The sequence below is a fragment of the Takifugu rubripes genome, chromosome 13 (assembly GCF_901000725.2).
Source record: "Takifugu rubripes chromosome 13, fTakRub1.2, whole genome shotgun sequence".
In the NCBI taxonomy this organism is placed as follows: domain Eukaryota; kingdom Metazoa; phylum Chordata; class Actinopteri; order Tetraodontiformes; family Tetraodontidae; genus Takifugu; species Takifugu rubripes.
This window is the reverse complement of record NC_042297.1, coordinates 7,957,284-7,979,477: the sequence shown is the minus strand read 5'-3', so window position 1 is coordinate 7,979,477 and position 22,194 is coordinate 7,957,284. Positions and strand designations below refer to the sequence as shown.

Genomic DNA, 22,194 nt, shown 5'->3' with positions numbered 1-22,194 from the left:
GCATCCAGCTCTGGGCAGCTGAGGGTCCAGTCGGACTGGAGAGAGGTGTGTGTAGCTGGGCACCTTTGGTCCTCAACTGAGTGGTGTGTGTGAGGTTCTGCAGTGGTGCAATAAGCGATGATAGATGAGATCTTGCTGTGGCCTTTTTTATTGCCTCCCCCAGGCAACATCCCCTCAGTGGACACTGAGGAGGGACGGACAGGCAGGCAGGCAGGCAGAGAAGGGGAGAGAGCTGCATCTGTTCGTGTTTCAAAAGGCAAATTTCTGTGCACTGGTTGCATTGACTAATGCCTGTGGCTGAATTACATGCTGTTGGGCATGTAAAAGCTTTGAAACCCACTAACACCCCTCACTCCAACACACACACAAACACACGATAACCTTAAATGAATTTCCACCACAGCTAAAATCAGTTTTAGTTCAAATTACACAGGCAGGAGTTGCGTTTGTTAACTTCCGGGCTGTAAAAGTGTGTTTTTCTGTGGAGGTGTGCTGTACAGATGTAACTTGTTTGAGCGTAGGTGTAATTTATTCTCATGTTGTTCCTTTAGTTGTCGTCCATCTGTTGAACAGCAAAACGAGATGCTATCAGTGTCAAACTTCTTACTGTTAACTAAAGAAAATGCATCTCTCCAAACGCATCAGTTTGTTGATCTACGCAGAAGTCCAGGCTGCACTCACCATCTTGGGAAGAAAGTTCTATCCAATAGGATCTTACCTTGAAATAAGGAGCTAAATACAAACAGTCCCACTAAAGAGATGCTCCTTTAGTGATTTATATGAAAACACAAGATTTCCAGCAAATGTATCGAATTTTAAAATAGAAGGTTCCCACAACAATGACCCAAAGAAAGCTTTAATGTTGCTCGACCAAAATATTTGTTCACGGCATTGCAAAAGGCTTTGATTTTTTGTGGCTACTAATTTTAATTTTACGCTCTGTGTCACCTTCCAATTAAAAGCAAACACACACTGTGTACATTACTGAATGCTTTGGAAGGGGAGGCAACATATTTTGCATATATGTTTCTGTGCCTTCAGTCATGTTGTTAATGAATGCAGAGTATGTGAAGTCAATAATCCCAGAATGTTGACTTCCCCAACATCTCCCTCGACTGCCATTGTGGCAGGCAGCGCCTAATTAGCCTTGGGTTTACAAAAACACACATGCAAAGACAAATTTAGATTAGCCTAACGACTTTTAGCCCATCAAGAATGCAGTCACAGACATTATAGTAGGGTGAGAAAATTAAAAATTGCATTTGTGTAATTGACAGAGATTAGCTGCATGTTTATGTGGGCTTGTGGGGATGCATAAGGTGTGTGGGGCTGGGAATATGGAGCGCTGAGCTTTGAACAAATACATGAAGAAAACAGCTTTAAAGTGGGGTGAGTAAGAGGTGAAAGAGATGGAAACAAATTGGGACAAGTAGTGGTGCTTTATGGCAACAGACATGCTCACCGCCATGAAGAGAAATAAAATTGGCTGTGAGAATAGTAGAGTGCTGTGAGAGTGGGGAGATGATTGCAAATGTATAAAAACAAGGAGGCCAGGGCGTGCTTGCACAAGCAAGTAATAGATTGAAGAAGAGAATGAATTTAAATAATTTCATCATGGTGTTTAAAATAACCACCCTGTGAGCTTCTGTTAGCACATGAAAGAAGAGAATCCTGAAGCAGACCAGCAGAAGGTCTGCAGCAGGTCAGTTAATGGCCACAAAACTTAAGGTTTCATCAAATAATGATGCTGAATACAGCACAGTCATGGAATCCAGATCAAAAGTTCAAATTATTCATGATGATCAAACAAGAACAACCTGCAGCACGGACCCAAGATGGCTCAGGATTTCGGTCGTGGATGCCCCTGCTCTGATATGTTGATGTAGGATCGCTAAACTTCATGAAAATGTCCACTGCTGAAGAAGAGCTTGTGTTTTCTTCTGCTGAATTAGCTCAGAACAGGTTTGAAAATGGACACTTGAGACATTTGAAGTCAGTCTCCACATCAAGGACTGTGAAGAGAGATGGAAATGCTGTAGTCCGTAACCCTCTGCCTTCATACCTGTTCATATCTCCCTGACCACCATCTGCATGCAAAGAAATCCCACAGGGCTGCTCTCAAGTGAATAAAATCTCAGCTTTTGTGGCAATGTATATGCTATGTATATCAAGTAATATACTGTATATAGTACATTATTATTTATATATATATACAGTATATATGTGTGTGTGTGTGTGTGTATGGATGGATCCTCATCTTTTCTCTGCTGTATGTTCAAATTGAATCTGGGGGGAATGGGGAAGGAGATTAACTCTTTGAAGGAATGGAATAAATTCATTTGCTTCAAACACACACATGCCTGGATCTGGCTGATTAGAAAATGAAATGGCAAAAGACCCCTTTAGAATCTTTTCACTTGCTCCTCTGGGTAAAGTTCAGCTTCTCCAGACCTGCCTGATGGCAACACGGACATGTTATGAAAGGCTACTAAACTTACAAACAAGCTTGGTTTGTCTTTTCATTTACTCCTCGCATCACTGTGTAAATTAACACTCTGACATCAGGGTGAGCCTATAAATGCAATCAAGTCTAAATATGCAGGTCTCAAGTGTGCTCTCATCCTCCCGCCATTCTCCCTTCCTGCTCTACTGTCTGAAGGTTGTTACCATGTTATGTAAAGCTTCCAGAAACGCCGTCTGTAGAGACAAAGATGTTGATGCTTCCTGCTGAAGAATGCTTAAAAGCTATAAATCAGTGGTCCCCTGAGTCTGTTCCCCCTTCTTCTTTAACCACAGCCAAACATTAAACCTTCCCTTCCCTCACAGACAATGTGACACACCTTATCTCAAGTCTTCTTGTGTTTGAAACTCTTTTGTTGAACTATGTAGACTCATGCACTTGGATCCTCCAGAATCCTGTCTGCTGCAGCTCATTAAGAAGGGGGTTATTTTTAGTCCAGGGCCGGTAAATGAATGCATCTGCTGGTGTTTTTATGTGTGGAGGATTGTTGTCTCAGTGGCTGCAGAGATTAGCGCTCATTCTGTAAGCGCTTTCTCTCTGTCTCCATTTTAATGGGCATTCATGCTGTGCCCACTCTTGTTAAACATCAGCAGCTCATCAGGAACACGAACACACTCCGTAACCATGCACAGGGGCTGGGGAAAAATAATTAATCTTTTCAAACTTTGTCGTGTATTTTAACATTTCCTTTAAATGAAAACAGATGGTGGGGGTACTGTCATGCCTTCCTGGACCCTCACACAAAATATAAAATCACTGTTGCAGCCTGATTAGGTGAGGCTGCACCAACAGCTGCTTCTTTCAAAGTTTGAGTGTCAAAATAAAACCTATTTTTTACAGTACATAGCGCCTCCTAGAACCTGACTTACACTTTTAATGAACTATGTTATTATTCAGTCCCTAGTCTGAATAAACACTGCAAACTATTTTCTCTATATTTAGTATAAACTGATAATCTTTCACTGAGGGGGAAAAATCTGTTTATAAAAGTTAGAACATCTGGACTGGTTAACCTTTTGTCCAGATGTTTGGTGCCATGTGTAATGTGTCTTGCTATTTTTAAATGGTGTTATCAGAATAATGGAGGTTTCTGAGCAACAGTTTATGAGTACCATCTTATTTGTTTTATAATGATGCAACACTCGTATCGGCGTGGACGATTAAAGGAAAATGGCGGATGTGGATAATTGAGAAAAGTGTGAAGAGCAGAGACGACGTGGACACTTGGTCAGCCTCAGCAGAGAATCTGCACACGCTTGCTCTTTTCTGTAATGCCTAACAATTTGTCATCCTTACTCCCACCTCTTTCCTTTCCCTCTCTCTTTCTCTCCTACATCTAATTATTTTTCCCATCTTTAAGACTCACCAGGTTTATGAGATTTGAACAAAACCCCCCGGGAGGTCATGTTTTTAACCATCATTCAGATGAATGCTGCCCCAGCATTGTTTAAATAATGTGTTCCAGTCTTTTCTGCTGAAAGGATATTTATTTATTTAACCTCCTGTTTAGGCTCCACGCTGCACTCTTTTATTTTCTCCATTATCTTTTTTTCCTGCTCGCACGGCTCTGCAGATGGAACTGGACCGCTGAGCTCAGTGCCCCAGCGCCTGACCTTTATTTTGATTTGAAAAAGGAAACCTTTCATTATATATGCATAACGTAAACACCTTATTTCAGGGGTTACAAACGTAGTGAATAAATTAATTTGCTGGTAAATCATTGCTGCACGTGGATCTGTCTCATATTCCACCTGTTCATTTTGTTGGTGCATCTCTGTGTAATGGTGTGGAGACGAGAGTCCAGTGATGAAGGTTCTTATGTGGTTGGTAATAACAGCCAGTCAGATTTGATCCAGTCAAGATTTTTCCTCAGCTGAAGGGGGAGAACCAGCATTTTTTTTGTTTTGAGTGTTCCCATCACTGCAACATTTGCATAGACAACACGCTTCAAACACATTTGTGACACCACAAATGCCCCATCCTGTAAGACATTTCATAAATATCAGCTAAGAATACATTCCCTGGGCTCTCCTTAACCTGCAGTGGTCCACCTCTAATGATTTGGACTTGAAGGACACGAGAGCTGCGTTTCTGTTCTTCTCTGTGAATAGTGAAATGTTTTAGTGGGAAGGTTTGTGCCAGATAGTCCCAACAGCAATCTACACAAACATGATATTGAAAGAGTGTAATGCACCTGTGCTTGTGTCAGCAGGTTGCCGGACTGATTCTGAGCAGCATTGAAACAGTTGGCACAGACCGATAGATGCTTCAGCTTTGAACTGTCCTTTTCTCATGTTTAAGACCGAAAACTGGAGTTATTGCCTACATTAGTGGCTAAAATTACCTCAGAAAACATTATGGTTTGGGAGTTATTCATTTTATCTTCTGTCTCACCGAGACTGATGGCTTGAGATGTAAGGTTTGTGTCCCTTGGAAACACCCCCAGGTGGAGATAGAGAGCAGACAGATGAGTAGGCGGAGGAGATTACAGGAGGAGGATGGCCAAACACACACTTTCATGTATCCCAGTGGACCCATTATGAAGACGGCACGCCCCTTTAATTGACTCTTACTACAGGCTGTTATCAGAGAGAGTGGGAGGGGACTGGGAAAAAGTTTCAGGTCCACTGATGTGAAATTTCATGCAGTTCTTTTTCATGGGTTGTGTTTTCAGCAGCTGTTGGATGTGAATGACTTAATCATTTCTGCCATCATTCATCTGTGCAGCCTTGCACTATAGGCATTGTTTTTTTTTCCATAGAATAAATGTACTGTAACCACTTTTATTTAACCTTTGTGGTCAGCTTTCGCCTCCCCTGGCGACATAAATAAAAAATAACTACAATAGTCGTGGAACAAACCTGTGAGATGAAAAATTCCCTCATGTGTCTTTATATCAAAATCCATACCAAGAAGTGATTTGTCTGCCATGGCCCAGTCCTGTCAGCCCTTTACAGTCAGGACCATAATCATTTAATGACCCATCGATGACCAGAACAATGTAACTTTAAATGAGTGTAAATTGTAGTCTCCTTTTGTATTTCCTTCCAAAGAAATAAAATTCTAAAGCAAATATTAGAGGGGGAAATGGCTTTGTGATTAAAGAAGGCATTTAGTCAAAGAGTTGTCAGTGTGAGTGAGTGGGTGGGTAGGCGTGGGGGGGTTTAAATCAGGTGCATTCATTAGGTGTGTGCCATTAGCTTGGAGTTGCATTTAATTCCATTCCAACACAAATCGGACGTCAGAATCAGAATGAATCACGCTGGTGTTGATTGAGCTTGAGTGCTTTGGTCCATCCAGACAGGTGTGTTATATCTGCCAATTTCAGGTGTTGTTCAAGGACAAGTAAAACTAGCAAAGAGCAGAAGATAAGTGATTTGTGGACAGTTACAAACTATCAGGTTCTGAGCTCATAAAATCCTCTAACATGAACATGAAAGGGCCTCTGGGGTGTCTGTGGGGGTGGTTCTCATTCCATTTAGCTGACACCTCAGAAATGAGGTTTTGATCTGTTATTCCACATCAAAACTCACCACACCCTTCTGCTGCTCTCGCCGCTGCCTCTACCACCCGACTCCTTCATCCTTTCATCATGACAGGTATGATGGTGAACTCGCTCTGGGCCTAACACCTCTCTCAAAGAATGGCCAATGAGCTGATGAAGAGGAGCGTGGACAAGTGGGGGTGGGAAGGGAGGAATAGGAGAGAAGGTTTTAGGAAGGAGGAATAGAAGCGAGGGTTTCACATTTGAGCAATGTGAAAATTCTAAATGAAGAACTGGCTTCTCTCTGTCCTCATTAGATTCCTCCATTCGGCTTTCTCAGCAGTGGGCAGCCAGTGGGTTGTTTTTAGGACTCACTTAGTTCTGATTGTTAACTAAGCGCAGCGTCATATTCTGTTATCTTAAAAAGGAAAAGCGAACTGCATGCTCTTGCACATAAAATATTCAAGGTAACTAAGATTCCCTCATTTTTATTAATCCTTTTTGTCCTTCATTTATTTGGACATGTTTCTGTAGTGGTGTTCCTCTTGTCTTGGTCCCATACTGAAAGAAATAGACACCCACCCAGAGGTTTCACCTCCATGTCATCAGTATTGTAGAAAGCAGTTAATGAGACACTTATTGAGTTTAATGTCCAGCCAGACCTCCAAACACTTGACTGATGGTCTCGTCACCAGCAGCTCAGTTTCATTATGTTTAGAAAGGCAGTCGATGGAGACAAAGATCTATTCTCTTGTTTTTCTGGAGAGTGGACGCTGTGACTGAGTGTCTGACATCACTGGTCAAAGAAAATGACTGTGTGCATGTGCACATGTGTGATATTTCCATCATGCTGTTTGAAGCTGCTGGAAGCTTGCCTCCAGCCAGTCACCTGCTGTTGCCCCCCCACCCCCCCACCCCTCCCGATTTGTGTCTTCAGTCTTTCTGCTCTCCTGTTCTGCATCTCTCTCTGTCTCTCATAGAGGAGTAATGAGGACCATGTTCCACAGCAGTAAACACATACCAGCAGAAAATTCATGTTAACAGTGCAGGAATAACGGATCCATATGCATAAACCAAGACTTGAAGCACCCTCTGTGTGTATCTGCATGCTCTGTATCACTCTTCCTACAGGTGGATGTGTGTGTGCATGTGTGTGTGCTGTCCACTGCTCTGTTGTCCCTTCCTCTGGACATTGAGGCCCAAACATTCGCTCACTTCAACAGTGAGACACATACAGATATAGTTCAGGAGCCCGTCTCTCTACTAGTTTAACCTGGTGTTTATCTTACAAAGGCCAGATGATTCTAACACAAAGTAAGTGTCTCACTGACAGAGCCCTGATGAGTTTGGACATGATGGTCCATGAGCCCACAAGCCCTGCATACAGAGTGAAGATCTTTGTTAATATAGGGGTCTGTTGGTAGAGTTTACCTGTTTATTATGTACAGCTTGAACTACCCCTGGATGTCTGTCTGTCTTCTGCGGGTCAATGCTCATTCCTTCTCAGGACTTTGCAGAATGATGATCCAGAATTCCATCCGGGACCACATCAAATCCACCGTTCTACGATTTAAGATTCATTCCATGTTTATAAGAGTCTTGTTTGTAATATTATATAACTGCTCTGTCATTCTTTGTTTTCTTTTGTTCTTTTTTTCTCCGTAAACCTTGATATGTTCCGATTTAGTGGGTTGTCTCGGATGGCATCTACTTTCTGGCTGTTCTCCATCATCTTGGGATTTTGCTTTCTCTTTCTTCCTTTTGATGCTTTCTTTATGTGTTTTTCACTGTCTGCCTTGTCGTCTCTGCCCCTGGGCTCCTGGTTTGTTCCTGAGACAAAAATATCATCCATAAAGTTCCACTAATTAACTGCCGTGTGTGTGTGTGTGTCTGTGTGTGTGTGATGTGCTGACATTGCTCTCTCTCCTCTCCCTTTCTTTCCTTTTCTCTCTTCTCCCTCTCCCTCTTTCTCCCCCTTTACCTTTCTGTACCTCCCTCCCCCCTTTCTCTATCCCCCTCTCTTCGCCTTCACCCTCCCTTTCTTTCTCTCCCTTCCTCTCTCCCCTCCCTGGATAACAATCAGTTTGAGGTTTTGTCCTATTTGTTGTGTTTGTTCTGTAAATAAATGAATTATTGAGCATGTGAGTGATAAATGGGACACATTTTTATAGACAACGCACAGCAGTGAATGAACAATGAAACTTTCTTTACTTTATAGTTATGCAATCCTAAAATGGCTTTGTTAAAAAGTAGAAAACAAACAGTCCTCATAAAAATAAATAGACCTCATCATAAAATCTGCTTGGGCTAAAGAGACACCACAAGGACAGATGTAGAACAATAAAGATCAGGTCAAACACGGTGTCCAATGTGGATCATTTTGCATGGGTAATGAGACGCCCAAGGAGCCATTACTCTCAATAATTCATGTGCATAGATCTGAAGTATTTTAGATTTTTTTTAATTCACATGAGACCATCAACATTTTATTAAATACTGTGTCCATTGAAGTGCCAACATCCACTTCATCTGAAGCCTGGGCTGCAGTGTGAACGCGCTGGTCAGGATGGTGCACTATCGTAAAAAGATTAATTATTTTTTAGATGAGTTTGTGTGGTCTGCTGTGTCCAGTGAAGGGACATACTCAGGTACACATTTGAATAGCCAAAGAGATGACTGCAGCTTAGCAAAAGCTGGACTCTATTTCAATAAGGGTGTGAATTCATGCTGATTTGGTTTGTATTCTTGTAGTGCAGTGGTCACGACACCAGTTAAACTGGGAATGACCTGTAAATGTCAGGATCTGACTTTAACATATGACTCAACATTATTCTTGACTGTATGTTCCACAGCTTTCAGTTGGTTTGGATTAATTTAACTTAACAAATAAAATGACTGCCAAAGTTCTGGGTGTTGTTATAGTGGTTCGTTTTTTCAGGAAAAAATATATTCAGAACTGACTCATCCGCTTTTACTGTGGAAGGAGAAAAACTAAGCTCCCATAATGACCTTGTGATTAAGACCGCAACAGAGAAGTCAAGCGGCTAAAAACAATTTCCTGCAAAGAAACCTCTGAAAGTGATATCTTTCTCTATTTAGCTTCACCCCCAACTCCTTCAGGTGTGACCTGCACACAAAATATCCACTCGACTAAACTTTTTCTCTTAGCCTTTGTTTCCTCCATCCTTGTTTTTATTTTTGCCTCATTAGGCATATTTCCCATTGCGATGGAGAAAAGAGATGGCCTCAAATGAAACGAACCTGAAAGTCCCCTAAACTAAAGCTGTGCAGCAACGGTTGACCCAGCAGAAGCTCAGAGCTTATCAGCTCAAGAGGAACAAGCTCAACAAATCCAAGCAGACTGTCAATGTTTGACTGTTGCTATCTTGAGCTGGTATCTTGAACACACAGGTTGTGTGTGTGTATGTGTGTGTATGTGTGTGTGTGTGTGTGTTTGAGGGGGGGCAAGTACTAAAGCAACTTGCATTATTTTATATACTCTATGTTGTGGATTTTTGTGAGAAAAAGTGCTTTTCTTCTGCACAGGCTGTGTTTTAAGTCATCTTAAAACACATCTGACTACACATCTTGGACTTTTATTGACAGTTTTCCTTATTTGCTCTTCTGCTTGGTTTTTAGAAGACGTTTCCCTGAGTGAACTTCAGCACCGACCAGTTCACTAATGGCTCTGTTCTCCTTCCCACCTGTTGCATCTTCATTTTCATCCAAAAATCTCACTGTTCTCTCCCTCCTGCTACTCTCTTACATTGTTCCCTGCTGTCCTGTTTTTGTTCTTCTTTGCTCCCTGTTTATTTTCTTCTTTTTTCATATTTTCGTGTCGGTTCCACCCCAATTTTCACGATGCACTTTGATGTGTTACACTGGATCCATTCAACAACTTTCTACACAATGTTTGTGTTTCCAGCTCCATCCCAGAAGCAGCCTGTCATGGAGGAAACATGGCAGGTTCATTTTTTACACAACCTGGATGGAGGACTGCAGGGTGAACGGGATGTTTATGGCATCAGTCAATCACAGACGTTTGTTAAAATTGAAATAAAGCTTTTCACCAGGCTAAGAATCAATACGTAAATCAGATATATGGATAAGAGACGTAGCCAAATAATCCAGTTTGAGGACTGTATTCTGTGGACACTGCTGATGAGTGGTTTGTATTCTTGATGATTTTGACTGGTTGGACTGGATTCTGTCCACATTAGTTTCATTAGGCGCTCTGTCTACTTTAGCACCGTCTGTCGTCCCGGTGGTTTCAATTATTTAATGTAGTCAGACATCACTCAGAATTAAGGAAGGTTTTATGTTTGTTTGTTTGTTTGGCTTCATATTTCCTGACTAATTGTATCTGTCTGTCAGTCTGTAGCTAAATGAGAAAACAATGACTGGCTTATAAATTATTGATCAAAGCAAAGCACACACACACACACACACACATGCAGTGCCTGATTGTGTCAAACGGCCTTTGTACTTTTTCTAGTTTGACAGTAATTGAACTTCTTCCAGCAACATTAGAGACATAAACCATCTCATTACAAGTTTTGAACTGACACCCCAAAGTAATCCAATTCTGCACACTGAACTGACAGGACCCCCCCCCCCCCCCCCAATCCCAAACCACCAGCCACCCATTTGAGGAGCCACCCATAGATTATCCGTTTGTTCTTCCCTCATCTTGCTCCCAGAATACTCTGATAGTGCAGCTCTGTGAGCTGACTGAAGGTTCTGTGTGGGGGTTCATTTAGTCTGCTTCACTCTTCTGCTGCAGCAGAGATGGATGGATGTGTTTCACTTCTGATTCTGTTACATCCATCCCCATTTCATAATGGCATTAAATCAATGGCAGCTGTAATTTCAGAGAAACACATTTATTTAGAAGTTTTAGCTCAGAAACTTCTGAAAACACTATTGAATCCATCTTTTATGTTATTCTAATTTCCTAATTCTGTGTCTCTTATTTCATTTGTTTGTTTTATCTTACTCCTAAATTACTTCCTAAAACATTTGGAGAGCCCAAAAGCAAAGAAAAGAACTTTTGTTTGAAGAAGAGTTGTTTTTGTGTGGGAGATGACATTTTAGAGTTGGGAGGTTTTCTCGTTCCCGTTCCCATTTTCCACATCACAGGCGTCTCACCACAACCTTCCATCGTCTCCCTGTCGTTGCTCAAGTTCATTCATCTCTCCTGCAAGTTTCATCCAAAAGAATCAGCTAAAATAGATTGTGTGTGAAAGGCAGAAAAAACAAATAAATGAATGTGCACGTCAATATTCTCTGCTGTGCTTTGAAGAAAAGCCCATCAGGAGGAAATGAGGCATCTTTTGCATAGATACAGGGATACTTCAGAGTGCCCAACCACTTCACTTTATCTATCACATTTAAAAAATAAAAGTATTGTTATGTGCTAAGGTTGTAGCAGCACCACCGTGGCCTTTACAACCTTCTCAAATATAATACACAGACCCGCAGAGAACCTTTTTTAATAATTGCACCTTGTAAAGTAACAGGTACAACAGCGGGAGGCTTGTAGCCTCTCATGAGAGGAGAAACGGCTGTTGCCATGGTTTTGAATGAAAATGGGGAATGAAATACTTGCCCATTATGTGAAGCTGGTTATATGCTATTTTTAGTGTTTAAATACTTCTACTGATCATCTAACAATAGAGAAAATATCTAAAAGCCTGGACACACTGGTTAAGAGAATCATCTGAACAATCCTTTTGTCTTCTTCACTGGGGCAGATACGTAGACTCAAAAGCCATTGCAACAACACCAGCAGACTCCCTGTATGTTCTTTACCTGGTGGTCTGTAGCCTTGAGAAGTAAATAAAGAAAAGGGAAAGAATATCTGGTTAACACACTATAACGAGTGGTGAGAGAAGCATATGCCTCACCCAGCCTGATGCTGAATCCTCATGTGTACCTCATGTTGACCATTCCCGACCAATAAAGCTGATGTTCTGAGAAGTTTCTGGTGTGGCCAGCAGTTGCTACTAGGATATGTGAAACTCTAACCATGACCACGGCTCCACTAGCTGTCAGGTTAATGGATGAAATTTGGTTCCCATTCCAGGAATAAGAGTTAACCAGCCTGTAATCAACCATATTAGATCACAAGACCAAACAGCCACCGCCTTTGACCAACTACCCTGAAATAAGTTGTGATAGTTGTTAACTCTCAACTTCAAGGCAGACACACCTGACTGGACACCCTGCACCCCCACATCATGCTGTCGTACCTCAGGACTTGAGGGGGTCACACTTGGAGGATCAAGGCCAGAGATCAGAGGGATTGGTCGGCAAACTGATTGTGGCCATATAATCTTACATCAGATGCTGTGCTGTGACAGCCCGACTTGGTCGTTAAGCTAACAATGTTCTCTGGGATGCTGCACGACTCCCAGCTCATAGCTGAACTGAGGCTCTGTTCGGTGGACTGGCCAAAGCTTCCTGCGAGCTGGGGGCTGCTTCCTGGGTAAAGTCAAATACCTGATAACACCGAGGGATGAGCCCATTAATTAAACTGTTAATCAGAGTTTAAATTACAACTGTGTGTGTGTGTGCGTGCGTGTGTGATAGAGAGAGAGAGAAACTGTCACCCGGCTGATTGACCTCAAACTCTGTAATTCTCAGCCCCCCTTCGGCCCCTCTGGCTGCTGTAATTTCTCATCTCTGTGTGAGCTTTTCCTCTTTACAGCTGTGACTAAACGTCTGCCTCTTCCAAATATGGTAAAAACCTAATTTTTAAATGTAAAATTGTTACCTTTTTCAAATTCTTCTTATCAGGTCAACGTTCCAGTTGAAGGAAATGCTATTTACTTTCTTGAACTCCCCTACCTTGATATATGTTCTACCTGAGTGTTAATTCTGTGTTTATGTAATAAGATGTTGAGCAGTAACTTCAGAGTGGAGGGTCGAGGACACTCTGAGATTATTCTGGACATACATCCACTGATGTGCAATGATGATTCATAAATAAAAAGTATTCTCCAGTGTGTGTATGAGGATGATGATCAAGATGCTTGTTGTTATATATTATATAACAAAATACAGTATATCACAGTAATATTATATTAATGTAGAATTTGTCCGTCATTGCTGCTCTGATGAAACAGTGACGTCTGACAGAGTTCAGCTCTGCAGTTTATCAGACACATGCTGGATGTAACTGAACAACAATGATGTGTGTGCACGGTGGAGATGAGTGCTCATGCAGGTGTGTGAGGATTTAGTCGGTGTGTGCGCGCACACGTGTGTGTGTTAAATGACTTTGATGCTTTATTGAAGTTATTCATATTTATACTAAAGCACTAATTTAGGTTTTTCTTAATAGGTGACGTAGATTTAATCACTTTATCTTATGACCACTTTGTTCTGACTTATTTTCATAGAACATTATTTTAGTCTGCAGAGAAACTATGAAACTATGCTTTGCACAGATGGTTTATCTTTTCATTTTTTCAGAATGATCAAGATTAAATTCCAGTTTCAAGCCTCTTTTTTCCCACTTTTCCCCTCTCATTTATGTTCTTATCAGAACAGGATTTCCTGTTTTATCACCATTTTGTCTTTGAACAATGTCTTCAGTCACTTTATCATTTCACATTTGTTACAGGGAAACATATCTGTAGGTTATCTGATTAAAATTTCCTTTTTTTAAATTAAATTCAAGAGAATCCCAGCAGCCCACATCAAAAATGGCCCATGATATTTCACCCTTTTACAGCCATTTCATTAATAAAACACTCCCTCATGGGCAGTCTGAGGGCTTTCAGACATCTAAGAGTGTTCTGAACTTATGATGAAAGCAGTTGTTGCCTTCCTGAAGCAATTTAATCTGCTGTCTCCGGTCTTTCTCGTCTTTAGGTGACATGTAATTGTTTCACCATCAGCGATGGAGAGTTGCAAGAGATTGGCGTCGGGCTGTATCCTAGGTAATATGCACTCACACACAGACCCACACACACACCCTCACACACAGACAAGCAATATGTGAGGCATACACGCCTTTAAACCACCCTTAACTCCACTTTAGCTCATGATCATAGCCAGATGGTGACTGTATTTCAAAAATAAAATCGCCCACAAGACTACACCCACCTGACAACACTTAAGTCAACGTAAGGAAGGTGGAAGAGAACCTGTGTGATTGAGAGCCAGAGAGAAGCAGGAACATGTGGAGAAAACCATCATTTGAGTCCAACTGATATGTAATTCCTCTCTGGCACATATGAGGGGAAGCTCATAGGGAGCTAAGACACTGTAATCCTGTACTGGCTGAGTCGGGAGTCTGTTGTTGCACATGTTGATTCCATTTCCCTCCTTCACACACACACAAACACACACTTATCACTCACTGAAACCAGTTTATTCTCCTGGTGTTGAGATGTCAGATGGTCACAGTAGTTTCACCATAGCTCAGCCAATATATGTGCGCCTGTGTTGTAACTCATCCATAAATGATGGGACCGTTCTCAGGATGGTCCCCTGCCTATTCATGATTTGAGTTGCCTAGCAACCATGGTGTTCACAGAAGAGATGGGGATTTCTGGGGTGATGCTACACCTCTGTTCAACCCCATTGCCTTCTGTTCTTATTTCTGTCTACCCCCCCCCCAAAAAAATCTCTTATTGCTCACTTTATGATAATTTGGAAAATATAAAGAAAAACATTCAATTGAACAAAGCAGTAGTAAACATGTAGCTGTAGCCAAGCAAAAAGAGGAATAAAGTGAATATCTTAATATACAAAAGGGTCAAATGAACCATTTTAAAATGATACATAAACTTAGTCATCATTTTTTCTGTTCTTCCATGTTATTCATTTTATAGACAATAGATTCACTACGCACTTCTTAAATTTCAGGACAGGACAACAGAAGCTACAACCAGTAATTTCACACAGGATTTTCCTCCTAAAAGAACATATTTCATCCACTCTGAAGCAATGCAGATTAATAATAATTGTTCTGGGTCTGCTCAATCTGCAGGGCAACCGTTTCATCAGATACTGTTAATGTGCGATGTGTTTAGTTAATTAATCTAATTAGTATGCTAACAAGCCACTCTCCATTGGTTGAAAGCATCGTTTGGAGGCCTTGATTTCTACTTGATATTCAACCTGCAACTTCTCCACTGTAGAAAAATCCAGAGGGTTACTAATGGTTAACAATGGTTTTACAGTAACCCCCCCCCCCCCCCCCCCCCACACACACACACACACACACACAACTGCTGCTCTTCTTTATCACATTCAGAGCAACAATGGCTGCATACAGAAGTGGAGTGCGTGTGCGTGCGTGTGTTTTATTCTCAACCATATCTGCAGTGACAGGAAAGGTTTTTCTCAGTTGTTGATGAATTATAACAGCCCTGCAACAATTTTCTCCATTAATATTGGTCGGTGGTTTTAGAGGCCAGAGTTTAGATCATTAGATGATTTGTTTTATTGTTGTTTACCAGATTAATGAATTGATGCTCCTCCAGATGCTGTGTGATATTGCAGCCAGTAGAGTTAACAGTCTAATTAAAATGGTATTAGCATCTTCTAAATGTGTTTCAGTCCATTACTTAGAGTAAAATCCTACAATGTGAGTGTAAAAAGCAACAAAACATTTCAGGTAAGCAGATGATGATGTGGTGGGAAATTGCTTCTGGCATCGTTTTGAGGCTGTCGTGGTGGGTGAGTGGGAGGATCGTTGCAATCTTTAGTAAACTGGGAAATGAGTCAAATGACTTTTTAGCGACAGAACTTGAGCGTTAATAACGTTGTGATTTATGTATTAGTTGTGATTCTGACACAGAGGAGGTATTACCAGAGTTCTCAGATTGTTAGATTTGGGTGGAGGGGTGTCGATGGGGTTGGATGGGTCAAATGCTATTTAACCCCCCAGTAGCATGCAGGAGATGTGGAAACAGCTGGAGGCAAAAGCAGCTGGAGGAGGCTCTGACATTTTTAATACAGATAAAAATTCTTCTTGTTTCTGTCCTTCCCTTCCCAGTTTGTCTCTGTTAAACCACGACTGTCGGCCAAACTGTGTGATGGTGTTCGAGGGAACTAAACTGCTTCTCAGAGCTGTTCGAGGGCTCAGTCCTGGGGAGGAGGTATGAGAACACTCCTGCATCAACAGACTGGAATTGCACTTTTGTTCTGGGGGTTTCAACATTCTAAATGAGAAATTTACAAACAGCTCTTTATTTTTGTCAGTGATAGAGGGGCCTAAACCTCCATCTTTTTTTGTTGACATTTAAATGTGTCTATGTTTTGCTAAATTTTATTTGATTCCAATCATAAAGAGATCAACCAGACACAAAGAACTAAATATAATTTAAATCCCAAAAATCCTCACAGTCGTAGCCAAGTGAAAATTGAAGCCAAGGGACTATGAGTGCAGCATAAGCAGGATGTCACCCACTGAATTGGCAGAGTGCTCCATCATTTTCCACACTTTGCCATCCATCTTCTTACTGGATGCAATGAGATGCATCCAGGCCATCTGGAAGAGATGCACACTCCACCTCCTTCAACTGCCGGCACACCTAACGACTGAACTGTGTTTATCCCCAATCTGAAGCACTGCAAGTGTAGCAAAAGGATGTTGCTGAAGAAAACATTAACAAATAAAGGTGCGACTTTTCTGCTTTCAGCTAACTATAAGTTACATTGAGACGTTGTCGCTGAATGAAGATCGACAGCAGCGGCTGGAGGATCAGTACTGTTTTACCTGCCACTGTCAGCGCTGCAACTCTCCAGATAATGTATGAAAACAAACTCAACTGACACTGATTTACATTTATCTGTCTTTTCATTCATGTTTCCCTATGTGATTTCTAGATAGTTGTCAATAGTGTAGCATTAAAAAACCCACCATAAATCCCTAATTAGGATATTTTAAAGGGTTAAATGTAGGTAATGAAAAGCTAGATGTCATAGGTAAGATTTGAGGCCACTTGTAAAAGCACCCCCAGCCTCTGTGGCCCAGAAGCCCTCTTGGGCTGTGATAATGCCTCACGTTGAGGTTTTATCCAAACAGGTGAGATTTTGAAGAGACTAGAACCAGACCCCAGGCTCCACCTGGGTTTGTCAAATAAAAGCAGGTCAGACTAATAAGAAGGCCCAAGACCTTTAAAACACACAGCAAATGCAGCAGCGAGAACTGTGTCCAGACATGAACCCAGTCCAACACCTCTGGAGACACATGGAACTGAATGAGATTTTTTTGATTTAATTATTTTAGCATCCAGCCACAACATGTAAAAATCAAAAAAAGAAAAGGTTTATAAGTCAACAACTCTGTCAATAATCAACCTAAGCTCGGTTTCTGTTATTGGAGCAGACAGAAGTCACCCTGGGCTCTTTTAACACATCATCTCTGTATGACGTTAGTTCCTAATGAATCATACTTTTTCACCTAAAACAACCCCTCCATGAAATGGGTAAATGTTCTGCTTCTACAGCTCAGACGTCTGCCAGACCGCAGCTGGCTGAGTCACTTATGCAGAACCTGTCACACTGAACCTTTTCCTGTCCTCTCCTCCCTTTTCCTTCTTCACTCCCGCAGTCAGTCTTATCTCCTCCTGTCCTCCTCTGCTCATCACGCTGTCATGCTCCACCTCCTCACACATCTCTCTCTTCTTTGACCACCTACTGAAAAATGAGAAGAATGATCTTGTCTTTCAGCTGCACTTTTCTTCTCCATCCATCTTCATGCCCCCAGTCATTCTGCTCCAGCATTTCTCTGTCCCTTCTTCCTTTTCACTCCTCTCTCTGCTGCTTTCCTCTCGTCTTGATTCTGCCTCCAGCTTCATTCTTCATGTGGCCTCTGTTGCACTTTGCTACACCACAACACAGTATTGTTTGAAAGTGTTTCACATGCACTTAAAAAAAAAAACAGGGCATGTTTGATTTTCCGGGATAATCCAGTCATGCTTTGTACTGCTTCAATTCTCTCTCTCTTGTCCCCCCTCTGTCAACAACACTCTTTCTCTTTAATCTTCACATGAAGACAGCAGGTGGATGACCCAAAGTTGCCATAGCAGCAGAGCCCAAAAAAATTCTATGTGTGTTTCCTTTTTCAATCAATCGAGACATTTCTCTAATTTAAGTATAAGATATTTTATCTTAATATTACTTCTGATTCTGTTCATTACTTAAGTTGTGAAAGACAAAGAAACACCTTAAGGTTCAGCTGTATCTACAGTATTTCACAAAATTACAGAGACAATTTTTCCTCTTTTAAAGGACAAACTCATGTTATCTGGTGAGGAATCATCATGGCGCGTCCTGAAAGAGGCTCTTCCTACACTGGAAGAACTGAAAGCGAAATCAAGTATCCTTTTCCTTCCTTCTCAGTGAACAGTCATTTGGTTTTTGTATGCTAATCTTTTAACAGTCATTGCAGCTATTATACCATCACCGTAGTGACTGATGGCTAGGACTGTAACATGTAAAGTTTTATAGGGAACTCCACTAGAGGTGTAACTGTTGAACATGGTAGTTGGAACAAGACATTATCCTGTAAAGGTTGCCACTAATCTGGTTAAAGATGAAATCAGACAGGTTTTTTAAGTCAATAAAACTCAGATGAATTATCCTGTAAACCAGAGGTTTTATATCATGTATTTAAACCTATTATATAGATATTCTATTCATTTTTAATTCTATAAATGTCAGTTGTGTTGTCAACAGAGTTCCATGTTCAGATTCAAGTCCTGCAGTCTGAGCTCAGCTGTACAAGATCTTAACCCTAACTCTAAGAACTTTCACTTGGTGGCTTTTCCTTATGTCCTTCCTCAGACTGGCAAACATTAGTCGAGAGCTGCCATCGCCTGTTATCAACAGAGGGCAAACGCGTGCCAGAGGAAAATCTATATAAACTCAGGGTGACCGACATGGCTCTAGATGCTTCCATTCAGCTGGGACTCTGGACAGAAGCTGTGGAATATGGACAGAAAACACTTCCAGTGTACCAGTGAGTCAAAATGTGTCTTTGGTGCAAAAAACAGATGAGTGTTTACCACTGTTTGGCTTTTTCTGATCAGTAAAGAAGGTTTAGGTTCCCAGGTTACTCAAGCATTTGTTGATTTAGTATAAAAGTGGATCTTCTGTCTGTTTTTGGCATTTCAAGCACAGATTGAATCCTGAAAGCTGCTTGGTGGAAAAGCTCAATACTGATACTTAAGATCAAGATGTGTATCAGCCTCTGGGGCCTGATAATGGAGAAAAGGATTCCCTTCTTATCCCAGTGTTTGACTGCTAATCTGCTTGTCTTGTCTTATCAGTAATTTCTGTCACCACATACATCGAAGGTTCTGTGTTTGAGTCTCTTAATGGTCTCTCCTAATGCCTGTGTGAGTCCAAAATCCCTCTGGACTGCTGACCTGTCCAGACATGTAAACGAGAGAATTTACACTGCTGTGTGCTAAAACAGAATGGGGGGTGCGGAATGAATGGAAATTTAACCAAACTTGCTAATTCACACCTGGTATTGAGATGAATACATAGATGAGTGCGTGTGTGTGCACAACCTTATGTGAAGGGCAAAACACACACAGTGAAGGCCACCTTACCCACTGAAGACAAGCAGAAATACATTAATAATTATTGATTAGTATCAATAATTAGCACAGAGCAGGAGCAGAAAATGTGATGAAGAGGAGGAGACGATAGATGGATGTCAGCATAAAGAACCTGGAGATAAAAAAAAAGGGTCCTAATGAGGCAGAGGAGATGGGAAGGGTGTGGAGTTTTTGGGTTTAGTGAAGGCTGTCGAGGAGATTCAATTCAAAACGGAAGAAAATTCAGTGCTAAAGGAGAGAATAACCATGGAAATGTTCTGTAGGTACTGTAACATCGGGAGAGAAAGAGATATACGTTTCGGAATATGGCTGCATGGAGAACTACGAGAATCCACTGGGGAGGCAGTGATAAAAGGAGAAAATAGTGCGAGAGTGGGAGGAAGATCTTCCATATTCATCTCCTTTCTTCCTCTGGGCTCTTCAGAATGAAAGAATGATTGCTGCAGGAGTTCTCTCTCTCCTTTCCATCCTTCTCATTGTGTATTCCTTTCTTCTTTCACTCTACTTTTTCCCTTCCTTTATTCAGCCTGTGATGAGAGGGTTTTTCCCTGCTCCTGTGTGCCAATGATCAGCACCTCCTGCAGGCTACATCTCGGCATTATTGAAAGTCTCCATGTTCTATAGATTTCTCTCTCACAGCTGCAGAAATGCTCACAAACACTCGGATTCACAAATACATGAATGTACACGATGCCCCAGCCCAGCAGATCCCTGTGAATATTCCACTGGAGGTGTTTTTCTGGAGTTGACACTTAAATTCTTTTCCAGTTTTCATCCCATCAACTGTTGCCGATGATATTTGAATTTTTATAGATAACAATCTGCGCGTGCCAAAAGCATTGTAGCCTGGAAAACTCACCGGCGCCAGTGCCACTGCTGCAGTAGGGGAAGCTTGGGGAGTCAGAACTTCAACACAGACAAACTCAGTTTGACTGTTTCACAAGTCTGTATTCTCGCCGGAAATGTTTTCAGTTAACCAGCAATTGGCTTGAAAGTGACCTTCATCAAAGACAAAATGATGTTAAGAGGGTGAAGATATTTCACGCATGGACTTAAAACACAAAAATAAATGTCACCAGTGCCAGCAGGCTGTTATGGCGTCTCCGAGCTGTGATGATGCTTGGCTCGCTGAAACATTCCCGCTGATTGGAATTGTGTATTTATGGAGTACATGTGTTCATAGGTCATATTTTAAAGTCCTTACAGGCTCTTGGTGAGGCGCTCGCTTGATCCAAAATATTTTTGGATCGTTTATCCAAACATTGTTTTTTTGTTGCTGTGCTGGGTTCTGGTTCAGATTCTTTTGTCCCTAACAAGAGCCCCATTAGTTCCACCACATTTGCCAGGAATTTATTTTACTTATTTATTTTTTCACATGGTTATTAATTTCTCCTTACCCATAGCCAAGAGCTGTGCTGTCTAACTAGCTGCGTACATGAAGGCCATACTTTTCATTTAATTTCACTCTCTCAGGGCAAAAAAAGGAGTTCATTTCAAGAGACATTAATGAAATTGTGTTACTGTGAGCTCTGTATGAAGGGAAGAAATATAATTAGGGGCTTTGATCAGTGCACTTACATATGATGCATTGTGAAATGGCGGTTTGGTAATTAAATGATTAACGTTATTTGTTATTGGTCTAATCTGAGGGTTTAGACTTTCGTGGTTTTACCTGGCTAATCAGGCAGTGGTTCAGGTGGGTCTTAGACTCTAAGCAAACAGCCAATTAGCCTTCTGTTGTTAAATTGTTAAAGAAGTTTTGTGTTTTATGCTCTGGCTTGGGCCAGTAAAAGTTAACAAACCCAAATTCAATTAGCGACGTGAACAAATAAAAGAGTGGAAACACAAGAGCGATGCTGAACAGCAGCTGCAGCGTGAGATGGAGAACAGGTCGAACCCTCTAGTCACACGGAGGAGTGAAATCTGCTCAGCAAGAGAATAAAGGCCTCATTTGTGTCTGCTGCTCAGGCATTAATGCTGGATGTGGCTCCACTTTCTTAAAGCTGTTTATGTTTGTGTGGGAGAAAATGAGCCGTGCACACAAAACAGGCTTATGGGAGACCTGCTTCTTCAGCAAGTGTCACAGGAAGACAAACAGAAATCAGCGCATGAGGAGAAGAAATGCCTTCAGTTAGTCGGACAGAGAGCACAAATACAGATAGGTGGGATTAGAGTGAGGGAAATGTGTAGGAGGAGAGATAAAAAGAGAGCAAAGGGAGGAGAAAAGAGGATAAATGACAAGTTGATTGAGGAAAATTAATGTTTTGGGTTTCAAGTGTTTACCAGCAACAAAGCTGCTTCCTAAAAGTCCCTGGGCTTAATGAAGGATAGTGTGTGTGTGTGTGCGTGTGTGCGTGTGTGGACGCAGGTCTCAGCAGAGTGTAAATCATTAAACATCAGTGATGTGAGCTGATTTTTGAGCAACAATAATAATTTGTGATGAACAAATTCCAGCCTGTGGGTCCGAGGCTACGTGGCGTGTTCATCTGTGTCCAATCAAGCTTCATCTCCTCTGAGGACTGTTCTGGTGGGGAGTGGAATTCACCCTCCAACCACCCTTTTTACTGAGTCTGAACTGATTTACTTTCTCTTTTTTGGCT

The 22,194-nt window shown here is 41.4% G+C and overlaps 1 protein-coding gene across 1 annotated transcript in view; it reads left to right on the top strand.

Annotated features, from left to right (window-relative positions):
* smyd3 (SET and MYND domain containing 3) overlaps positions 1-22,194 on the top strand; it is a 34,288-nt gene that overhangs the window by 9,561 nt on the left and 2,533 nt on the right. Inside the window, exons 6-10 of the mRNA XM_003969545.3 lie at positions 13,884-13,951; positions 16,018-16,120; positions 16,664-16,774; positions 18,258-18,345; positions 18,813-18,987. Coding sequence (XP_003969594.2) covers positions 13,884-13,951; positions 16,018-16,120; positions 16,664-16,774; positions 18,258-18,345; positions 18,813-18,987 — 545 coding nt within the window. The remainder of the gene's footprint in view (positions 1-13,883; positions 13,952-16,017; positions 16,121-16,663; positions 16,775-18,257; positions 18,346-18,812; positions 18,988-22,194) is intronic.